The following is a 24,597-nucleotide window of genomic DNA, read 5'->3' on the forward strand; positions in this document are numbered from 1 at the left end:
CTTATATTTATTGTACGGAGTTTCTATTTATTTCAACTAAGTTTAATGTTTTTGTTGTTTGTAATAATTATTGTACTTTTTGTTACATTTTCTTTATCAAATTTATACCAATGATATTGGATTACAATAAATAACGATTATTAAAAAAATCCATAGTTTGTAACTCCAGTCCACCTCTGCGGACGCCTCTGCTTTTTTAATTGGTGGTGGACGGATGAGTTGGATATCAGATAACTTGTTCTAGTCATCCTTAAAAAAAGTTTCCAAAATGATTTCCTTTTCATTTTATTTTTAGCCCAAGATTTCCAAACCATCAGTTTGACAACTTTACAAATTGTTTCATCGTTCTTCAACCTCTTTGATTTTCAAGAATGTTCTAGCTGTTTATTATTTTCCATAATTCACAATGGTTATAACATGAAATATACAACGTTTTCCGGCTTGTACACCCACGTTATGCTCTCCACAAACTGTGACTATAATTTTGACTACAATATTTAAGTACGAACCGATAATATAAAAATATAAAAAATGGGGCTTATATGTCATACGAGAAAATCTCCTCGAGACAAAATTACCGGTAGTGCAAATTTTCTAAGCTAAATTATCTAAAACTTCCAAAGACCATGTTTGATATTTAATTTCAACTAATAAATGCTCGGATTTTCTCATTTCGTTTATAGAGAGGGTTGCCTGATGTAATCATTACAATTTATTACGTCAGAAAATATGTTAAGCTAATGTTTCATTCATATTTATTTTATTTGGATTAAAAATTAAAAAAATCATTTACAAGAAATTTATTTTTATTAACTATCCTCAATTTTTAGACATGTTGTAGCACAGAAATAAATGAATAAAACACATACTTTCAGAAGAATATATAAAAAGACATTTATTATTATTTCTTTAAGTATACATTAAAATGTAATATATTTATTTAAGAGCGGATCATAAAGTATATTATTAAGTAATTAAATGCTGTCAAAAAATAGTTGGTCACTATAAATCCTTATATATTGAATAATAATTGTTATTATTATATATTTTACAAAAATTAAATATAGAAGTAACATATTAGATTAAAACTCGACGATTGTTAAATCATACCATCATACATGCAACATGAACGAGGTCTTGTGTAAGTTTAGTTTTTAGTTGTTTTTTTTCACACATACAGACACAAAAATCATCATCCCAATTATGTTAAACCATGTTTTTTTCCTCTCAATTTTACATTACATAGATCCATTTCAAATTCAGATTTACTTATAAAAAGACGTTTACCATTGACTCAGTTTTATTGTAACTTTTGTTTTGTTTTGTAGAAAAATACTAATTCTGTATAAAACTATAAGGGTACATTTTCGTAAGTTTGCCCGCACGTCATATTTTCTCTTTCTAATTTAAAGTTGGAGACCGCCTAAGCAGAAATTTGGAATGAAATTATTGCAAGCTTTTAATAATAAGAAAATGAATTTTGCAGGTGAAGCGAAGCGACGTAAAGAATATATTTTAAGAGTAAAAGGACCAATTAGCAGATTGAAGGATCATGAAAGTGTATAGAAAGCTGAGATTTGAGTCGATCCGTGGACTATGAGATGAGACCGGAGGATATTAGTATGTAAGAGGCTAGGACTTTTTCTAGTATCTACCATGAATTATTATATTATAATTATTTTCAGGATTATGTTGTACGGAAGTTGTAGATTTAAAATCTGCCTTTGTTAGTCTCTCCCAGAATTTTGAGTCTTGAACATCAATCAACTCGTAGAATCAGTAAATATTTTTACAGGCACAAAAAGTCGTAGTGTCTTACATTATGATCTCTTCCAGACACCATCCTGAGATCTATCTTATGCTAATCTAACAATATATTCTTTGCCCTTCGACACTTACTTCGCCTTACAAAGTTATTTTCTTATTATTAAAAGTTGGGACAATTGAATTTCAATTTTTCGCTGTCCTTGTCTCCAATTTCAAGACAGGAGGAGAAAGTATGACGAGTGGGCAAACTTATACAATATACCCAAACTATAAACTCTTATCTACAAGCTTAGCTAAGAATCTAACAAGAAACCCTTTAAATTACAGTAATACTAAGTATTATGAAGAATCATATTCTTGCAAACTTCATGAGCCAAAAACAATATATATAATGAAATAAAATTTTATTATTAAGTAATATCTTAATGACATTAATTAGTGAGTCCTACTCACTCATTTCCCACTTTTTCTTTCTTTGGTTTGTGCCTATATATGTAGTTCTTTTATTTCTCTTAATTTAAAAAAAATGTATGTGCATTTTTGAGGAAGGAAAGGAGACTGAAGAAAGAATTGCAGCCAAATATAAATTATTTGCTATAAATAAAAAATCAATATCATTAAAAAGTTCAGTACCTACATATATGTACATGTAGTTCATTGGCACAAACAATCATGTCATTAATAAGTAAAGGGCTTCTTGTAAAGCTTTTTTTTTGTTAATACGTAGGCTGGAAGTGAATTTATTAGTAGAGAGTATAAATATACATCAAGTAAAGAAAAATCTCCAACACATATGTAATTAGCATGATACATGACAACAACCACAAAAAAACAAAAAAAAAACACACACACACATGAAGCTTTCTTGAATTTATCCTTACATTATCGAACAAAATGTCATTCCATTGTTTAGCATGTCATCCATTAGAACGGAGGCTTCTATGGGACCTATTAGTTTCCTTCGTTGCTCAAATTCATCCAAATATTGTGAATAATATTCACAGTAATAATTCTGTAAGAAAAAAGTAAGGGTATTATAAACGTACGTCTCAAAATAACTATAATGATGAAAAATATTTGATAGTTCATTTTACGACATTGATTTAGTAATCCTCTGTTAGTGAACTGGGATATCATACATCCTTATATTTATACAAATTATTCTCATTTCTTTGAATTTACACTTTGATTTCAATACATTTATTATGCTCTTGAAAGATTAAATCTGATTAAATTCAATTCTTTAGTTATCTTAATCATCTTTTGTTAAGGAGGTTTGGGTATTTTTAACAATTTTTAATCGAGGTGTAATTAATTAAATTAACTGGTTTGTATAAAAGTCAATTCCATTTAATTTTTTGGGATTATATATTATTCAATGTGAGGACTCAGGTGTACAAAAATATATCTTTATTCCCCGTAGTTGGATCTACTTCTGGTCCTTCTGATATAAGATATGAGTTTTACTCACAATTTTTTTTCAATGGTTTCTTAAATTTACTTTTACAATCCCCCTAGGTGGAATTATCCATAAAATACCTTGAAAGAGTTGAAATCCTAATTATAAAAATACTACAAGGGTTGATATTTGGGTATGGTCGCAATTGGTGAGGCTTATTAAATCTTTTCACATATATTAATTTTTCAACTGACTATCATAGTTAAATTTCAATTTTCCGCTTTCAAAACACAATGTTGTGCACAAAATGAGACAAGAAGATAAATCATAATTTATTATTAAAAAAGTATGCTAAATTTTTTTATCGACACTTTACCGAATTTTTTTACCCTAAGAAACATTTTTTAATGTTATTTGCCTAAACATCCACTTCTACGAATAATGACTTTGTCGAACGGACACCTCGCCAAAAAAATAAAAGTTGTATTTTATGAAAATATCCGCCAAGTTCAGTCAAGTAGTAGCTTGTAAAAAAAAAATTACAGCATAATAATTTAAATAATTGCTGCTAATTTGAAGGTTTTTTAATAGATATTTAATTAATGAAAGTTGTAAAAAGTCTTTCCATAGAAAGGAAGCGTCCATCAAAGCATTCAAATTTAAAGTAATTTAAAGCCAAAGATATTTACTAGACACTCAGAAGTAAGAGATGTAAGTTTTTTAAGTGTAGAAAACAGTTCTGAAATTTATAACGTCATGGAAAAACGTTATATGTATATTTAGGCCAAGAATGTATTCCATCAAACCATCATTTACTTAAGGTTATACATCAAAATAAGCAATACATTTGTTTTATTTCTAACATAAATAAACTATAAGACTAACTTAATAGAAAATTAGTAATTAGAATTCCATTACACTTTTAAATGGTTTTAAGTAATTAACTAAAAGGGATCAAGTTATCTTTTTTACTAATTTGTTAGATGTCAAATAAATATATTTTACTAAAAGTTGTTTTAAAAAAAAACTTTTATTTTTGTATTTCTAGGTAAAATAACTTATTTTTATAATATATATATCTAGCCGAAATACAAAAACCAATTAAACCCATACTAACAAATGTATAAAATAGACTTCTTTTTATACAAAACAAAGCACAATTTGTTTGTTCTTTGCTTTATCATATTTGTCCAAACGTTTTCATTAGGGTAATACAAAACAAATTTTGATACAACTTGAAAAAAAAGGGATGGTTCATATTTGTAGCACCTAACTATAATGAATGACTGTCTGTTGAAAGTAGGGAGACTATTCATGATATACCCATGTCATTAGGTCTCTATTTATAGGTATCTACTTATATCAGATTATTTTTATCAATCGTTAAGTCTCAAACATAATATGAATGTATTAAGTCATTATAGTTACTCTTATCGTAGTCAACTCATTTAAAAAAAAAAAGGTTTATTTTTGAATTAGAAACATTCGTTATAAAAATTATTAGCTCATTATATTGGGGTTTTTGTGGTGGTCTCATTGAAACATATTTTTTGTGATGATGATTAAAGTTTGTTATTTGATTCCAATTACGTACTAACAAGATATTTTTGTTTTTATTAAAAACTGACGAACAAAAACTATAATTATTTATGTCTCTTTCACAAAAAATAGAAAACATTAAACTTGCCAAAATTGAAAAATCTATATACGTGAGCGTTCAAAAAGTATTTCACCACCTATTTGACGACGATTTCAGAGGTTTTGTATAGTTCCAATGAAATTTTTCCATTTATATATCAGCTGAAGCTGGATGTCTTAACTACCGAAAATGTTGGAATGGGAGTGGAATTTAGGGTTTACATCGGGGTAATTCCCTACCAAGTCTTTATTTTTTTTCCATCTCTTCTTCCCCCTTTTCATAGCTGTTTTATGGGATTTAATGAAACATTATAGCAGCTAAGCTGCTTTACTCCGAAATAATATACATACCATGTTGATTTTTTCTTCATACACCCAATGTCCTAATGATTTTCCTCACTATATAAATGCATATTTTATTAAATAATCTTTTCTACTAATGAAAAGATCATTAAAAAAATGAGTATTTTATATTTTTAAAAAAACCAAAGAAATTACAGACTATTCTGTCTAAAATTGTTGAATTTGAAAAGTTTTAAATAATGGGAGTACGTGAAATGTTTGAGAATCCCTGTTATATGGAAATTCAGTTGGACATAAGGTTATGTAAACTGCCAACCAATTAAATTATATTACTACAAGTACCTCAATTTTTACTAAATTAAAAACTGTTTGAACATTAAGATTGAAAACAAATTTGTATTGCAATAAGCACGTTAAACATGACAAAGAATTAATAATTATGGATTATTAATAAATAAATTGCCAATACTGATATGCTAGAGTATTGCTTCCGAAAATATTTTTGTAATGATCTCCCCCTCTCTTGATATAACATTCGATCAATCGTTCCATATTCCTTCCATATTCAAAGAACATGAATTATCACTGATTCCACTCCCAGCTTTGATTGACATATTTTAAACACCTCTTTGAATTATTCATCTTTTTGTGAGTACAATTGAATATAAGGTTTGTTTTAAGGAATCAATATAAGTTTTTATCTAATTACATGGAATCAAGTATTAGCCCTTACATATGAAATGGTTTGAAAATATATCTTCACATGTTAAAATATCAACAAAACTCCAACCATTTATCATAAATATTGAATCACTTATATAATGTTTTAACTGATACAGGAGTTTTAATTAAAAGTGTTAAGCATAAACGAGTCTTAATAAGAATTAAAGAATTAAATGGGTTAATGTTGTCTTCATACTTACATTTTACAATTTCATTTTTATAATTTAATTGATTCATTTATAAAGATGAAAATGATCAGTTGATAACACGGATGTGACTAAAAAGTGACACCGATAAAAACTGTTGTATTTTTATTAAATGACAAGTTATAATGCATTTTATTGAAAAAATATGTTCTGAATACTTTTAAGCGTACCTGATTGTAGACAACTTCTTAGCATACTTGGAATTTTGTCTATAGTGTAAAGTAAAACAAAGGTCAGGGAGAAACAAAATGCACGTGATGCACCACCAAAGTTTTTGTTTTAAATGAAAAGTATCCCGCTTTTCTGATTAAACAAAAACATAAAACGTAAGCAGAACATATTATCAACCGTTTTAATCGGTTTCTAAACTCTACTTCTTTATGTATTTATTTATGATGTGACGAATTAGTCACATACGGGCGTAAAAAGCTAAATTTGTGTGAATCAAGTTATTATAACCGGGCTAAACTAACATTTTTATGACCTTAGTAAAATCTCTTAACATAAGTTGGTTCGATCAACAAATCATCCACAACTATAATATAAAATTGCTCATTTTATTGGACATCTTTTTTTTTACATAAATAATTATCACTCTAAAATATTCCAATGAAAAGTTTTTTAAAGGGAAAAAAAAAAAAAAAAAAATCACCAGGTTTTAAAATGCCAATGTTCAGTTTATTCAGTGTATAGACAATGGGAGACGGCATCTATCTGATATGATTTTCAAACTTTTGTAAAACAAAACTTTCAATGTGCACTCGCACTTTGAAACAAACATAATATTTTTTCAATTTATAAAACTTGTTTTATTGCACTTCAAAGGAAGGAGAATATATTGCTGCACTATATATAAAGAATATTTGATACATTTTATATTTGATTATTCAAATATATATACTAAAACATCAAAAAATTAATAATTGCCATCAAAAAGACCGATATTGACTGGGAAAAAAATATAGTTTTGATTTATCAAAACGAATTTACTAATTTAAGAACAACAAAAATAATTAATTTTTGTTAAATTGCTTATGTATTATTTTAAAATCAATATTTCAATCTTTTGATGCCATTTTCCACTCATTAAATGTAAATAAGCGGAAAAATGTGAAATATAAAACAAGAACACATGTTGAACTTTCAGAAACTTATCCATGAATAAATGATATTCAACAGCCTATCCTTTGTTGTATATATAAAATTAAATAGTCATATTTAGAAAGCTCTAACTATCTTATCAATAAACACAAACATATACATGTTACATTCTATATATATTCTGTACAAAAGTTTAGTAGAAAAAATCCTTATAAAAGGATGTAATATTATTAATATTATATTTTATGTGTTTGCCTTTTTTTCTTCAAAAATAAAGAAAAGTTTCCTAAAAGCAACATCAACTAAGGGTTTCTGAATATTTACTTATTTAAACTTTCAAAACTTTCAAAAAAAATTTCTACAAAATAAATATATATGTTCGACTACGTATCTATTACGTTGTACGTATTTACCATCTACATGATTTACAGTCGGCATAACAAGTATAAAATTAGATTAAAGATAGCTTTAAAAAATGTTTTTAACTCATCATAAAAAAAATTAGATTTTAATTAATTTTCTTCTCACTAGGTTTTGGATTTATTTTGTACAAAAATATGTTTGTTTCTAATACTGTTTTTTTTTTTTTTTTTTTTTTTCAAACTCTTTATTGTCTCGGATCATTGTTGAGCAATCAAGAGTTAATTTTATTAATAACTTTATTACTTGTCATTCCCTGAACCTTTTTTTAAGAAATCTTGATTACTCCATTTACTAATAATCTTCTCAAGACTATTGTAAATCCTCCCATCAACTTTAGTTATCAAAAACTCCAATAAGTTTTTCTAACTTTTTACAGTTTCACTAAATTGAGATTAAGTTATCAGAAACCCTCCCAAAACACCTCAAAACATTTTGCCAGCTCAACTGTTTTTTTTTCACCGACTGAAGTAAAAAATATTTCATGTTGCAATTAAAGACAAATTATTTTCTCAAATAACCTTGTAGGGATTAACCATAAAAATAAAGGCTAAAGTCCTGTGGAATTACATTTAATTGTATCCAAGACTGACTGCAAACAAAAAGACAATTTTAGTTGTTGTTAATTAACAAACTGAAAAGGTTTGTTAATTAAAAAAAAGAAATTGTGAGCCAATGAAACAAATGTGCAAATGTTTTCATGCATAAATTGTAATAGTTATACATCTTACAATTTTTTTTGTAATCACAGTTAAATATCGTATTTCATTTCCGAAATATAATTTATGGCCATTTAAGAGCCAAATAAAACTACTTAGTTTTCAAATTTCTCACTTTAAAATAAAAAAAAACATTCAATTTTAATATATTGAAAATATATACCCCTTGACAGATGATCTATTTATTAAATCCATCACAATTTCTTAGGGGGAAATCAATTTAAAAAAATAAATTATTTTTTTAATAACCACACCAAAGATTATTAAAAGGAAATATGGCTCTAAGAGACAGCATATCATTTCTGAATATATCAAATTCTTGGAGAGGAAAGGAGTCATTAATCACTATCAATCTACTCCAAGAGCAAAATCATAGCAAATTCGAAGACTCATGGATGTTTAGTTAGTGAATAGAGAGATCCTTAAAAAAATCATGAATCCGTTGCATTCGCCCCTATCAAGTCATAATGATAATGGATTCACATCAATGTAATATCCTTTAAGTTTATCATCTTTTCTGCTTCAATCTATACCAACAAGTTATTTATCGGAGAAATGGAATCCCAATGTAAGTTACTAAAATTATTTTTCTTTTATAATGATTCATTTTTTATTTTAAGACGAGATATCGCGTCTGCTATAAAAAGATAGAAACTGAAAACAAAAATACCTTGTGACATCCGTAAAAGGGTAATACTCTAGTTTTATGTAAATTTTAGAAACAAGCCTTTAAGTTAATTGTATTAATTATTAAAGATTTGTCCATTTGGTTTATATATTTTAATACTTATATTTGATTTTATTGCGAATAAAAATTTTATAATATATAAAATAGAATCCACCATGTCTATGGCAAAAGAATATACTGTTAGTTTGTCTTACAGTCCAAAATATGCATAGAACTAGCTATTCGAACAATATTTTGTTTATAACAAACCAATAATAACGACGAGCAGTTAATAGTTGATAAATTATAAGCAAATATTATGAAAGAATGAATTATATGTCTAGCTCTCATCAACGAATTCTACTCCTTGAGGGAGCTTTATTCCAACCAATTTATTTAGTCTTTGAAGAAGTTTGTTGGAGTAAAGTGTTATATTTCTTTACTATATAAATGATCAAATAACCAATAAATGGTTTACTAAAAAGATTCAAAAAATACTTAACTGATGATAAATTCGTAATAAATGATTCCACCAATGGCCTAAAAAATGGAAGTTTATTTTCAATTCTAAAATATGTACAAGCTATTTACTTAAACTAAATGGCTTGTACGTAGATGTTGGGTTATATATAAGAAATTGTTTCAAAATTTATTAACTTTCCTTTAGTGTATTATTGGTTGCAATACGTCATTAAACAACTACAATAGAGGCAAAAAGCAATGGATAACAGATCTTCTCTACGTCCATCACTCTATGCAAGAGGTGTAAAAATTCTGAGCTCTTTTGTTGATCTTGCACGAAAGGCAAGAGCCTTTCCAGGAAGACTGGAGTGGAGGGCACAACAAGATTGTCACTGAATACTTCTTGACCGGTATGGCTTAAGGTGGGGGCCAAAGAGTTGCTGGAGGGGATGAATAAGATTGTGATGCCCTGGTGGGATGTCAACTACCCCGTAAGCCCATAACAAACATGACATAAAAAGTTTGTTGAATGTGTATGTCAACCTTTCTTCCAAAAAGAAGAAGAAAAGTCTCAATGTGTTATTATGTTAAGAACAATCTAATAATGACGACTTAATATTATCTTTATACACATAATTCTATTATATTATATCATTAACCTATTATTAATCTTGATATTATATAAATAATGTCAATCATATCAATAATAATTATTTTCTTAGTATCTTTTCGTAGAGGGAGCCGCGTTCAAACACGTTTAGTAAATTACTTAATCCCAACACAATTTTTATAGGGCGTAAGACAAGTGACATATTTATCCAGACTGTTTGACTATTTTGTACAAGAGCTGTAAATAGTTCTACCCGCTTACGTTATAGATTTTAATTAAGATAATAGTAGATAGTCTTGTGTCAATCCGTATTTAGAACAAAAGTCCTTCATAAAAGTCCTAAAACTTATAAAGTTACGTCCTTGCATAAGGCTTCGGCTACTGAACGTGCTAGCTCTGCAAGGGGTGAGTATGTGGTCCCTGAGGATGAATTCGGGGGTGGTTGTGTGCGTTTACCTTTATTGTTGATTCCTTTTTTCCTTTTATCTACAGAAAATCATTTTTTCTTCGAGAGTTGGACAGTATTTAGGTCATTCTGCAGGGGGGTTAACACTTTCTTCATATGAAAGTAATACTTAGACAGTTGGATTTGAGAATCCAAGGAAATACTTCGGCTGTATCGTGGTAATCCATTCTCATTAGCTGCTCGTTCGTCTATGCTTACTTCCCAAAGAGATTTGAGATTTTCTTGACCTCCTAACATAACTTTTCGAAGATGCTTCAAAATGGAGATCTTGAAAGTCTTTGTCCAAGCCGCGTTTCCATTTGTTTGAATGGAGACAAATCAGTCCCTCCAAGAGTTGAAGAAATCTTTCGCATGCTGGACAGCTTAGTAGCCCATTCAGTACAAGAAATAGATTGTCTATAATTGTTTTTATCCCTGTCTGTTAGAGACAATAACCTATTAGAGGTTTCTGGTATGTCGTGTGAGCAGTGGCTGCCATCCCCTGATTTTCCCGCTTAATGTAGGTATCCAATACTTTCACAGATGAATTTAGGCTGTAGTATTCACAGTTTGAAAGACAGACGGGTTTAAGCACCGGTACCAAGTACTTTCACGACCGGTGGTCCTAGAACTAGTCTGGATTACAGTTTTCAGTTCTAAATAAGGAAAACCACAACAGAATATACTATTGAAGTAACGGTGTTGTATAACATTCACTGATACATCAACGGTTGCCCGAAAAATACAGTATATGTACACTTTCATGATTTTGCAAATAAGCATTGGGTAGAAAGTTCCAGTATGCCCATATCTACATATATATTTTTCTATGCAATTAAATAAAAGGCTTTCACAAAATTTGACTCTATTTATTGTAAGTTTTTTTTCGCTATTTTCATCATCTTTTCTTCTTTGATAAATCAATTTATATACACATTCAAAAAAGCAAAAACAACTTGTCTGTAAAAAGTCAAAAATAACTTCAATTTTTGTATTTCTTTCTTCAAAAGAATATGAAATACATATATAAATGTTCAAAACTTTTTTTTGTTTACGTATATCTTGTTGTTCTAGATCAGCATCATATTTTTATATAATCTTTTGATCTATGTTATTTGATTATGCTGGATAAATAAGAGCATACAAAAATTGAATATTTTACAGAAAGTTTTTACTAGTCTCTTTAGTATGTTTTTTTATCTCAATCCATTACATAAACAAGTTAAAAATTGACTTGATCTCATGATCAGGCACACAAAAAATAACAGCAACAGAAACTAGAACATAGTTTTCGATGAAAAAATACATAAAATGAGCAAGTCACAATAAAATTTATACATGACTTTTAAAAGTCCATTTTGATTATTTACAACATCCTTATTATTTATACCAAAATTCAAAAGTTTATTAAGCAATAAATCTTATTTTTTAATTGACTTTCTCTGAGGAATTCGAACCATAAATTATAGGAAACAGAGGAAATTAAATGTGACTTTTTATATTATTTCTACATGTTCCTTTTATATACAGGGAGCAGCAACATAAATTAATTTTTCTAATAGATAATAAAACATGTTTTCTAAATTATAAAAGCTTCAATTTTGTTTTTTAATAATAGCATACATTTAAAGTTTATTTTACTAAAGTTTAAAAATCACGTCAAATAAGTGACGTCCTTGATTGTCAATACACTGAATAAATCGAACTTTGGTATTTTAATAACTGGTGATTTTGTCATTTTTCTATAAATAACAATTCATAAGAATTGTTATTCTATACAGCAAGACGCAAAATTAAATTACAGCATATCTTATTTCAAATTTGAATTACAGCATATCTTATTTCAAAATTGTAGATGAAGAGTTGAAAAGTAATATTAAAAATTCTTCAAAAGTCTGTAAAATGTTGGTTTTTCATAATAAATCCGGTTTCAATTACTTTATTTGGATTAATTGTACTAAATTATGATTCCAACATAACTCCGGATATGATGATACTAATTTTAGCTTTCTATTATTCTTATTTGTGGAGTTATTTGCGATCATGGAAAAAAAAATTTCAAATTATGAAATGAATTGAAAAAATCGGTTTGTTTGTATATTAGAAATTTAAAAAATTGATTATCAAAAATCGAACCAACAAAAGTTAAGAAGTAAATTTGCAATTAGCTTATTTTAATAAAAGATTATGAGGAACCGTTTTGCGGCGATATTTTTTTGAAGGCAAACTCATTGTTTCAACACATGGATGCAACTATATTTGAAAGAAAAAAAAACTTTAGAACCTCGCCTTTAGATTGAAAACACGCTACTACCTCTACAACCTGATTGACTTGCATCATCAAAAGAAACAAACTTCACTTATCTCCACAAAACCATACTAACGGATTTATAAAACCCATTCTATTTTATGGCTTAGATACAATATGCTTTTGATGTAAAAAAACACATTTATAAATATGATCAATTTTTAACCTTGATCATATCCTTTAATATACAATATTCTTTTTAATAAAACCATATATTTTTTTACTGGAAAAGCTTAATTGATGAAGAGCATAAGAAATCACAAAACAAAAGATAATCAATCTTAATAGAGTCCATTAAGAAACTTTAAAAAAAACTATCACATCAATTATTTTAACAGTCTATAAATAAATATATAAAATAGTATTTTATGCATTAAGAACCCCATTTCAATGCCGATTTCATTTGTGATGTGTTAAAAAACCCATGATCATAGTATCGATACATTATTATCGACTCATTGTGGGGTTTAAATATTAAAAAAGAATAGAAATTGCTTAGAAATAAAGGATATACTAAACAAAAAATTTCTCTTTGCATCAAAATACCAAGAGTCTATGAGTAGTAATTAAAATTTTTAGGAATTTAGACATGTTGAAAAAAATGAAAGCGAAAATCTACATGGCTACCCTGACATTTTGAAGAATTTTTTTAGAGGAGAGAAGCGCAGCTTTCAGGATGTCTCTTTAAATGATCTACAATCAGCTGTGACAAGTGAGGAGGGGGGAAAAAAAGAAAAAAATCAAATGACAAAAATTTGTTTGATGTCGATTCTCTATTTTACTATGAGTCTCACAAAGACTTACAATTATAGCTCCGCAACAATTAGATCAGCTTATTCTCCGTCTTGTATGAGTACACATGAGTATTCAATCTGGTTTTGAATACAATAGAAAGTAATAGAAAAGGAAGTTGACTACTTGGGATTTAAATAATAATGATAACAGCTGAGTAAAAGGAAATTCATTCTAACCAATTTAAAAAAACAGGCCAGATAAAAAATAGATACGATTTAAATCACTAGTTATGGGATTTTGCTTTTGAATTAGTAAGGTTAAAAAGTTTAATAAATATTGTTAGTATTTTCAAAATGCAAGATTGTCCTTCAAAAATGTTATAGTTGTAAATATTTTTACTGTTTCATTTTATATTTTAACTTTTTCAAATTTTCTGAGTACTATATCTTTTTTTTAAATATTTCCTCGAATATTTTTCCTGAATGTGATGGATTATTTTCTTTTTTCAATACTGTGATGTGATTACTTCTAAATTGAGACATAAGAAGAGGACGGAAGGCTGGTCTATCTTCAGAGGTCTAATTTTGAAATTATATATTATTCTATATTTTTTATTATGCAGTTCGTCCAATTTTTTATATTTATTATTAGTTGATAAACTATTATTACCTTGTACATTTTAAAGTTAATATTTTTTTAATCAAATAGTTTCTTTCAAAAACAGTTGTTTTTATTACTTAAAATATGTTTAGTCATTCTAAATAATGCATTTATTTACTGACTTGGGTTATTACTTGTTTTTAACTTCTTAACACATTTCATACAAACGATATCCGAGAATTCCTTCTAATTCAACCACAAATTTATTTATTTATTTGTTTGGTTTCGACGAGTCGCTAAAAAATGTCCAATATTGTCGACTCATGGTAAAATATAATAAAACATTATGATAAAGTATAATCAAGCAATATGATAAAATCTATTGAAATAATATGACAAAATGAAATTATATAAGGTGATGTAGAATTAAAGTAGATGTTGATTATTTTTTAAAAGTATCTTAAAGCCGTAAACTGAAGACGTTGAAGTCTCACTTCTTCGGGGAGGCTATTCCATATCCGTATAGTTCGATTAAAAAAGCTATGTTAGATGTAATTAGTATTTGCTGAAGGCTGAACTAAGTAAAAATCGGAAGATTGGTGTACACCTTACTACATACTTTGGGCTTTATATTACAATAAGTCGTTCCATTAGTAAGTTTAAACATCATAATCACATCCTGAAGTTTCCTCCTCTTTTCAAGCGACAACAGCCCGACTAGATGTAAACTAACCTCATAAGATTTGTCGCCATATATCATCTTAATAAAGTGTTTCTGTACATTTTCAAGAGCTTTGATTTACTTTCTATACATTGGATTCCACAACTGAGAAGCGTAGTTTAAAATAGTAATAACACGTGCTTCATAAATCTTCTTCAGAGGGTAGGTCCAAGGACACTACTCTGAGTTATAGAGGATTGGACACCTATTGAAGCTGATAAAATGCCGTTTATCAAAACTCGCTGTTCTTGATTTCTGAGCCAAGATGAAATTCACTACAATAGTTCAACCCCAATCCCAATACAATATAGTTTGTGTTCGAGCCAACCATGCAGCACCTTGTCGAACACCTTGCTGAAATCGAAGTATAAAACTTATGTATCCAGTGAGGAGTCCCTACTTCGAGCAACATCATCCCAGAATGATAACAGGTTTGTAATACAAGACCTTCCACTTCAGAATCCATGTTATCTGAGAGATATCAAATTGTGTTTGTCAAAAAAGTTTCTCATTTCAGAATTGATTAGCTTCTCCATCAGTCGAGACATCTGGCTTGAGATGAAAATTTGTCGGTAATTACAAATATCCTTATTGCTCCCTTTTATGTGTATTGGGATATTATTGGCGCATTTCCAGTCAAACGACACAACTCCCTCCTGCATCGACTTGTTGAATATCATTGTAAGAGGGAAGTAAATAACATTACTAAGCTTCTTCAAGAAAAAAACACAAATACTATCAAGCTTGTTTGGATTTCTATGTAATTGGTGTTTTTAAAATCTAGAGTGTAGGTGGGTGACTCGTGTGGCTTTTTCAACATGACGATGTAATTAGGATCAATAACAATATGGTAGTGATCTGAGAGGGACACCCCCTTCATTACCTCGGCTTAATATTACATGAGGAATTAGAGAGGACAATATATAATTTGTCTCCTTTGATGCGTAGATTCAGTGATGTATTGGTGGAGGAAGGGGTCAAGGAAAGCCTGGATAAGTAGATTTGCTGAGTTGAAATAAGGTGTAAGAGTATTCAGTCAACTGCAGGAATATTGAAGTCCCGCAAATTTTGAGTTATTAATTTCCTTGATGAAAGAAGAGAGCGCAAGGTCACTTTTGTAATTGGAGTCGGGGGATTTGTATCCACACATGCATTTCAAATTTTGAACTTGAATCGTACAAAGTTCAAAAAATTCATCAGAGTGTTCCTGGAGATTAAAAGCTCTTGTATCATTACGGGAGTAGATAGCTATCCCCCTCCTCTGGATTTGGTGGATGAGTTGCGATCCGCTCGAGAAGTTAGAAAATAATTGCTTAGAATGATTTGGAATTTAGATGATCATTTAGCCAAGTTTCGGTGATACAGATCAATGAAGGCTGGTGGTCGTCAATAATGATTTGAAGTGTATGAAATTTGAGGAATAAGCTCCCGATGTTTATTTAAAATATCTTTAGTTTTTCCATTTGATGATTCTTAGCTGCCCAGAACTCCTTACAAGCTGCAATAGATCTGGGTTTGCCGTCTTTTTTATTTAAAATCTTCATAGACCTTCTGGTAGGCGTCTCTTTAGTATTTTGTAAGGCATGCTTTGACACTCACATTATCTATTTTTTTGCTTATAATAATTTCTATGGTCAGGTCATCAGCCTGTATTGGTACGGTATTGTACTATAGTTGGGGGTGGACCATTCTGTTTACTCCCTATACGAAAAGCGTATTTGATTTTACATTTTTCAATTCCAAACTTTTCTACAATTATCTCTTTCGACTCCATTTCTGACGGAAGACCATAAATGATCCGTTATCTTCATTTTTGTCCTCTATCTCCCGTAGTTCATAATCAGTCCATTACTCATTAACGTGACATTTATTACCCATGAAATCCATTTCAGGTTATTGCCAAACTATTTAATGTTTTAATAACAGAGACAAAAAAAGATAGAGTGAAAATTTGAAGAAGAAGTTGACGCGGTCGTAGTTGACCAAAATATTCCAATTGTAGTAAGAAAGAGGTATGTTAAGAACATAAAGGGGATTCCAAATATTTTTATGTTTGATCCTTACTGTATTTTACATTTGATTATATTTTTATTAATGGAACTCTTCAGTTTTCATATAAGTACTGAATGATTCTATACAATATCTAGAGGGATTCATTTATAAATAACAATATTATATATTGTTTTTGTCATCTAACTTTATGCTTCAAAAAGTTTTCTTTCTTTTGCTCAACGTAAATTTTATTTCATATCTTTGATTTATTATCAAAAAATGAGCTTGCATTATTCAATTAAGAAAATTATTCACTCTTTTTCGAAGGTACTTTGAGTATATATTTATCCTTCATTGTATTAAGGATAAAATGAAATGAAATGAAAAATACATATATTGTTTAACAATTCTGTATAATTTATATTTCCATTTCTTTATAGGTTTAAATCACATAGAATATTATACCAGATATATTCTCCGATTGATTTATTCGCCTGTATGGTAAGCGACCCCATCAATTAACCACTAATTCTAGTATATTTTCTGTTATACTGATGTGCTTAAATAGTCTTTGCAAGGCTTCATTCCTTTGTTGCGGCATCATACAAAAGAAATAGGATTTCATCGATTAATTTTATAATTATATAACTATTGTTTGAATTCTATGTTGACAGAGGTGTCTCTCAAAATAAAAACATAAATTTATTATTAAAAATAACGCCAAACTATTAGAGCCAAAAAATTTATAAACTTCAGTATTATTTTCTCTAGTTACATGTATAATTTTTTGTTAGTCAATTCCAGTTACATGTCTATTTACGCATTTAAAGGTGCTTACTATTTTCATAATTTTGCTTCTGATCTTCATTTGTGCTGCTTAATTGATATATTCAATAAGCAATGTTAAAGAAACCCATTCTTCAGACAAAGAACAAATACAAAACCCCATTGCTTTGATAGCGGCTCCTGTAAAAGTAGGCGTTACATTTTTATATTCTAGGACAGTATCAATCAAATAAAAACAAGACAAAGCTAATAACCAGCAAGATCGAAAGAGATTGGGGCAGCGTTCTGTATTTGGAGATAATGGCGTTATTGGCTTATAATAAATATGAATGAACTTGAAACTTTATTATTTCTCTTTTTGGAAAATGAAGATTTTAGTAATGTAATGAATAGTGATGTAAATCGTATGTATTCATTTAGCTCGTGTGTTTTTCGGGAATTGCTAACCTGAAGAATGAATTTTCTTTTCCTCAGCTGTTGTCATTACTATTCAACTCTTGAGTAGTGAAGTTATTTTCCTACTACATTCAATAATATTCCAAATATGATAGAACTTTCGTGTGTGTTTATGAATGACAGAGAGTACCCTTGAGGATTTGCTGGGGAGTTATAATTGAAAGTTTTTGTAGGACTCAAAGTAGAATTGAGGATCGACATTCGAGGAATTATTACTATTGTCCTAGTTTATTTACTTGGACGCATCCTCCTTTGTCAGAGTAGATAGGTGCTGATCAAACAAAACGTTTTTCAAATTCTCAGGGTGTTCATATTGATTTTCTGTTTCTTTTTTTTTTTAACATGCCCAAAATACATACAATCCTCATCACTTTGTAATGAAGATGTGTGTCTTTAGTTTTCCTTTCTCCTTAATTCAATAGCTACTCTTTTAAAATGTATTTTTTCCCTACTCAATTGGATTTATGTTTCATGAATATGAAAAAATGAAAAGGTTTGAAAGAGAAGCATAACCATAAATAACAAATCCGCTATAAACACTTCCAATAAATATATATATATAAAAGGGAGTTTCAAGGTAAAGGATAAATTCTTTCTTTCCTCAACTTTGTATTTTATAATTGAGCTAGTTTATTGATTAACTATAGAAAAAGTTGAAAGAATCACACAAGGATTGCTGAGTTTCCTTGTTGTTGTGAATGATAATAGGAGAAGGGAAATAAAAGTTTGAGAAAAAAGATTCTGATTGAATTTTATTTGGCTATTGAATAAGTTCATTTGATATGGAAATGTATTGATGTATAAATATACCTCTATATGTATACAATACATCTAACTCTTTTTCAGGTCAACAATAATAGGGTTTGTATATAAACTTTCCGTATATATTAACGTAATGGGAGGGGGGAAACAACTCAGGGCTTTTATAGATTAGTTATGCCTAGAGTTGTATGTAAATGGTTTATTTACAACACACATGATGTATTTAAGAATAAAAACATTTCTTTTTGACCCATTCGGCCTCTAAGGACAACTTAAATTGAGTCTTTTTCGTCAAAGAAGATTCAGAATAGATTTGTTAGGGCATCATTTAAGTCATTAAAAAGTAATCAAATCAAATCATTCGTTTTACTAATATGATCTGTCTTCTAGAATAAAAAAATAATGATAACTGCATGGAAAATATAAAAAGCAGTTCAAATCGGTAACTAGACAGTAAAAAATCAATGTACAAGAACATAATTTCGTGGAACGACGTAACTCAATGGACAACGCGCTAGGGAGAAATTATTCTATAAACTCAATGTGCATAGGTTTGCACCCCTGTCGTTCCTACAAAAGGAAATATACTTACTTATATGGACTTTAAAAAAGATTTCTAGGTCAGACGGTGTTAATGCAATAATATAATGTTTACTTATACATAATCAGTGCAACTCCATCTCACCAAATAAAGGTACATTAAAAAACAGGATTTTAAAAGTACGCAAGACGTGATGACGCCTTGGTGAGAAATCTGTACTATTAAATAAAGAATAATTAACTTTAAACGGTCAATATATAGTCAAAGCTGTATTTAGCAGTGAGTCAAGGGAAGTTGAATAAGTGACCTCATAAGCCAATTTTGAACTTTTGGACTAATTTTAAAGTTGATAGAATTTGTGTTGTTTGGGTAGTAATGGCATAATTTTCATTTTCAGAAAGAGAGGAAGGAAAAGACAGAAATGTTCGAGAAAATCTTATTAATTTGCATATGTACATATTTCATTTGCCTATTAGCTCGTCAAAAAGGGTATGTGTCGATCACTCTTCTTTATTTAATACTTTACAGTCACTGCTAGATTTTATCCAATCTCAGCTATAAAAAGTTTTTAAGAAAAATAATATGGTAATCCTGACAATTTGAAAAATGATAGGGAGGAGAATAGTTTTGTTCCCTTTTTATTTGTTACATGAAAACAGCTATGAGATGTAAGAAGTAAACTCAGATGACGCTCTCTATCACACTATAGTAAACTTGTAATTACTTCACTTCATTGACCATCCTCCATTATACTCTGAGTTCAACAGGAACTTACACTAATAACTACTTATGTAAATTTTTAAGCCGGCTCATTTTTTTTTAATTGATAATCTGCAGAATTTTTTTTTATATTCCTTAGTAGTTGTGAACATCCTTTCCCAAATAGATTTAATTATATTCAAAACCTGACTTAATATTTGTGTCTGATCATAGAAGACGGAGCTTTACCCTGACGATTTGTTGCTGAGTTATAATTGTAAGTCCTTGTTGTACCAGAGTAGAATTGGTGATCGACATCGGAGTAATTATATCAAATGTTGTTGTATATTTCCTTCTTCCCCTCATCCCTTGTCACAGCTGATTGTAGCTGATCGCCTGCAAAAAATTCCTCAAATTGTCAGGGTTATCATGTTGATTTAGGGTTATTTTGCTTAACATGCCGATTTGGCACAGGATTTTTACCACTACTTATAACTCCACATCAAATCCGGACTATTACTTTCAGGCACACATGAACACACACAAAAACGTGGTTACATTTGATAAATATATATCTTGGATCGATAAAAGAAGAGAGTGTTTCTTGCTCGATAGAAATAAATATAAAAAATAAGTAAATAATTCAGCTGTTATATATGTATAGCAAACATTATATTTATTTGAAGAAAATATTGTAGTGTTGACAATGGTTTTTAATTATATACTCCAGAAAAAAATCATCAAACACACACAAAAAAAAATCCTATTTAAATCAAACATCCCAAATTTTTTTGTATTTATATATCACATCATGAAATTGAGAATTTTCTCGACCATGAATGTCACTATAATATATGGGTTACTATTAGTGATGTGTCGGTCCTTATTTATTCAGTGCAGTATAGTCATAGGACCGTCAGTCCTTGATACCAGTCCTTGGAACCACCCTTAACTGTCGGTCCTTTGAATTTTTCATAAAAAATCGATGGTTTATTTAGCCAAATAAGATATATATGATATATGTGTTAAGATTATTGAATATATCTTACAAAAATAATTATATTTTTCATTATAAGAGAACATAATCCGAACATATTATATAACTACTTAGTTATATAATTTATTCTATTTTATATAAATAATAATTAATATGAGGAGAAACACCCTCATTGACGTCACAAGGGATCGATTTTACCCTATTTAAGAAATGACAAGTGGGACTGGTTGGGACCGGACTAGACCACGGACCTCGGTCCTAAATAAGGACCGACACAATACTAGTTACCATGTATAAAAAAAATGGCATATCTGATATATCAAGGCGAAAAATACTTACTGAAAGCATGAAATTAAGTTCTATTAGTTAAATAGTGAAATTATATTCTAATTTTATATTATTTTTAAAACAAGTGGTAAATTAAATTTCTATCATCTTAAGTTGATTTTTTTCTGGTCACTTTATTTTTTTTTATTACTTTCCATGCACTTTTTATAAGTTCATCGGTTTATTTATTTAGTATGTCCTTTCGTGTAAATAATTGTTTCTTTTAGTCAAAAATATGTTTATTATTATTATTTATCCTCTGATGTAAAATCTTCTGAAAAATGTTCGTTATTAACAGTGAAAAAAAAAAAAAAATTGCTCACCCATCTACTGGATGAAAACTAAAGTTTTTCTCAAGCATACAATTCAAAATTCTTACTCTAAAAATTTCGATGTTACATTGTATTAATATTAATTTTAATTGAGCACTGATGGAATCAGAGTGCCCAACTTTAACTCCTGCAGGTCACATTCTAGCTGAGATTTCAAAAGTAATTGGAGCGGCAATGAACTCTGTTTATAATTTAAAAACATAATACTTGATTAGAATATAATCTCTCAGTAGGATGAAGCTCCTCCACAAACGGCCGAAATCAGCTAATTGGTTAAAAATTCACTATTGAGATAAGTCAAAGTAACCACACTATAGCCCAGATGTTAATTCCTCAGATATTATTCCTTCTGACTGCATGTTGAGATGAAAGGATGTAGAGAACATCATTGAAGTTTGGAGTCAATGTTAAACAAGCTTGGATTGAAATGGAAACTGACCACATCTATAAGTCCTGTGTCTCTTTCTGTAAAAGGATCACTGCTATAGAGTGGGGACTCAAAACTTTTAGTAACATTACTAAATTACGAAAATCGATATTTTTATCGATTAAAAAAAAAAAAGAAAAAGCAAACCCAATTTGTGAAATACTGAAATACTATTTAATCTATCATCGTTCACAAGCAATAACAGCTTCGACACGCTGGCAAGCAGATTGCCAGCTCTTGGGAATGAAAACCGTATCCATGGCGTACCATACTGTCATGATGGAAGCTCGGAGGGAATCTAAATTTGGAGGAGAGGTTAGAGAGACATTTTTTCTCCAAGATGCCCCGAACTGCAAAGTCCAGGAGGTTGGTATCAGGGCTGGATGAGGGACTAATGAATCCCGACCAAAAGTTAGATATATTGATGCTATAGAAGATTTATTATTCTTTGTTTTCTTGGGCTGTAATATACTTCTTGATGTAGTAGACATTCTGAATGGAGATGCCAACCAGAGCGTTTTGACTGGTGTTTTTTCAGAACTTACACCTATGCAGAGAAGATAGCACACGCGTTGCCTTTTTTCTCCGACATATGACATGCGATGAAAACAAAAACAGTAAAAAAATTTTACCTCTCGCTTGGTGGTATAATTATTCATCGTAATTAAAAATAACAGGAATAAAATCGTCATTAAATGTCACTGTGATATTAAGGTACCAACACTGTATAAAAATGTGCCAAGTATACTCACTTCTAAACTATTGATCAACTTCACTATCAATATACCTAAGACGTTCATTTCATCTATGTACATTATACATACATAAATATAGTTATCATCCATAAATATTAAATTATTCGTACGAGTGAATAAAAAAAGTTTTCTGACAGTCTAAATATTTACTCAAAAAGAAGCAATAAAACCTCGAAATACACAAATGAAGTTTTTAATAAAAGGTGTAGAATATCATCGTTATATTATGTATTTGCTTCAAAATAATTCGAGTGATTTTATATAAGTATGTATACATTTTTATATATCTGCTAGCAGCAAATATCCGTTTTGGAATATTATAAATTATATAATTACTATTTATTAGTGTTGGATTCGTGGTATATTTTTTGAGTTCTGTTTATTTCGAATTTTTGGTCTCGATCAGTTCAATTTGGAGTTGGGGATATATGTACATATTTATCCCTTCGAGAATTCATACATTTTTTTTTTTGAAAAGTTTACTAGGGATACCAATGTCCATATCATTTGCTGTGATATAGAGCATCTAGATATGCTCAGCAAAATACCTAGAGACAAGGTCAAGCAGATACACTTTTTTATAATTAGTGGTGAGACATAGCGTCGAAAGACAAAATGTCAGGAAACAAAACTTCAAATTACAAAACGTCAAACGTACAAAATGTATTTTGACTAAATACTTTTGCATGATGGGTATGCATATCTACTTGATAAGAAAATTGCAATACCATCTATTGGATATGTGATAAAATAAAAGTATATGGGGGCAGACCCACCATTGCCCACAATAATTCATTTAGCATCACTAAAAGTATGCCCTCATATATTATTATTATTTTTTTTTTTTGTATTTTCTTTTTGACATTTTTTTTTTTTGTCTTGAAATATCCTCATAATAATTGTCTGTTCTACATTTTGTACGTTTGAGATTGTTTCCGTTCAACGTTTTGTACTTTCGACGTTTTTTCCTAGTATCGTTATATTCAGAGGTGTTTAATATATGTCCCAAAAAGTCGGAGCGGCTTTTTCTACTTGGTAATGGGAACAAGATTCTTTATTTTCCAATACTGTTGTCACTATTTCTGAATTTTCGAAGACAGTTAATCTTATTATAAAATAATAACTAGGGAGTGTGCTCATGAAAAACGAAGAGTTTACTCGGGTGTTATAAGTGTAACTCTTCAATAGACCCAGAGTGGAACTGATTATATCATTACTAGATAGATAATTTTTATTTCCGTCATGTTATTGCTGCTTGCGGCTTATTCAATAAAACGGCATGACCGCTAACCCGCTCTACTCCAAAGCATTCTTCAAATTGTCTGGGTGAACAAGCTGAATCTGTGTCTTTTATTTTTAAAAACTGGCATATTTTATGCATCACTGGTTCTCATGGAAAAAAAAAAAAGATTGAAATGCAAGCCCAATTTTGTGACGTATTACGTATTAATCATAAAATATTAAAAGAAGGAGTACAAGGTCTATATCCGGTAGAATGAGGATTTATTAAATTGGCCTTCCTTACGTCAAGTCGCCCTGGCACGGTGGCAAAAGTGACGACTTAAATACCTTGTCTCTAAGTATATTTGTGTCTGCAAATTGACCAATTAAACCTTGTTGAACAAGATTACACTTAATATGTACTGAGGTTATTTCTCAAACTTAAGGCATCAACAATATTTTTAATAAAAAGAAGGGT

General features: G+C 29.4%; 1 protein-coding gene across 2 annotated transcripts in view; it reads right to left on the minus strand.

The window, feature by feature from the left end:
• Positions 1-869: 869 nt before the first annotated feature.
• The window catches only part of LOC121120470 (uncharacterized), a 130,301-nt gene continuing 106,573 nt past the window's right edge, over positions 870-24,597 (minus strand). Inside the window, exon 4 of one of the 2 annotated variants that reach the window (XM_040715357.2) lies at positions 870-2,779. In XM_040715357.2, the coding sequence (XP_040571291.1) occupies positions 2,645-2,779 (135 nt within the window). In that variant the 3' untranslated portion in view covers positions 870-2,644. The remainder of the gene's footprint in view (positions 2,780-24,597) is intronic. The other variant, XM_071889101.1, reaches the window with a different exon arrangement.

This window comes from Lepeophtheirus salmonis, chromosome 1 (genome assembly GCF_016086655.4).
Source record: "Lepeophtheirus salmonis chromosome 1, UVic_Lsal_1.4, whole genome shotgun sequence".
Taxonomy (NCBI): Eukaryota; Metazoa; Arthropoda; class Copepoda; order Siphonostomatoida; family Caligidae; genus Lepeophtheirus; species Lepeophtheirus salmonis.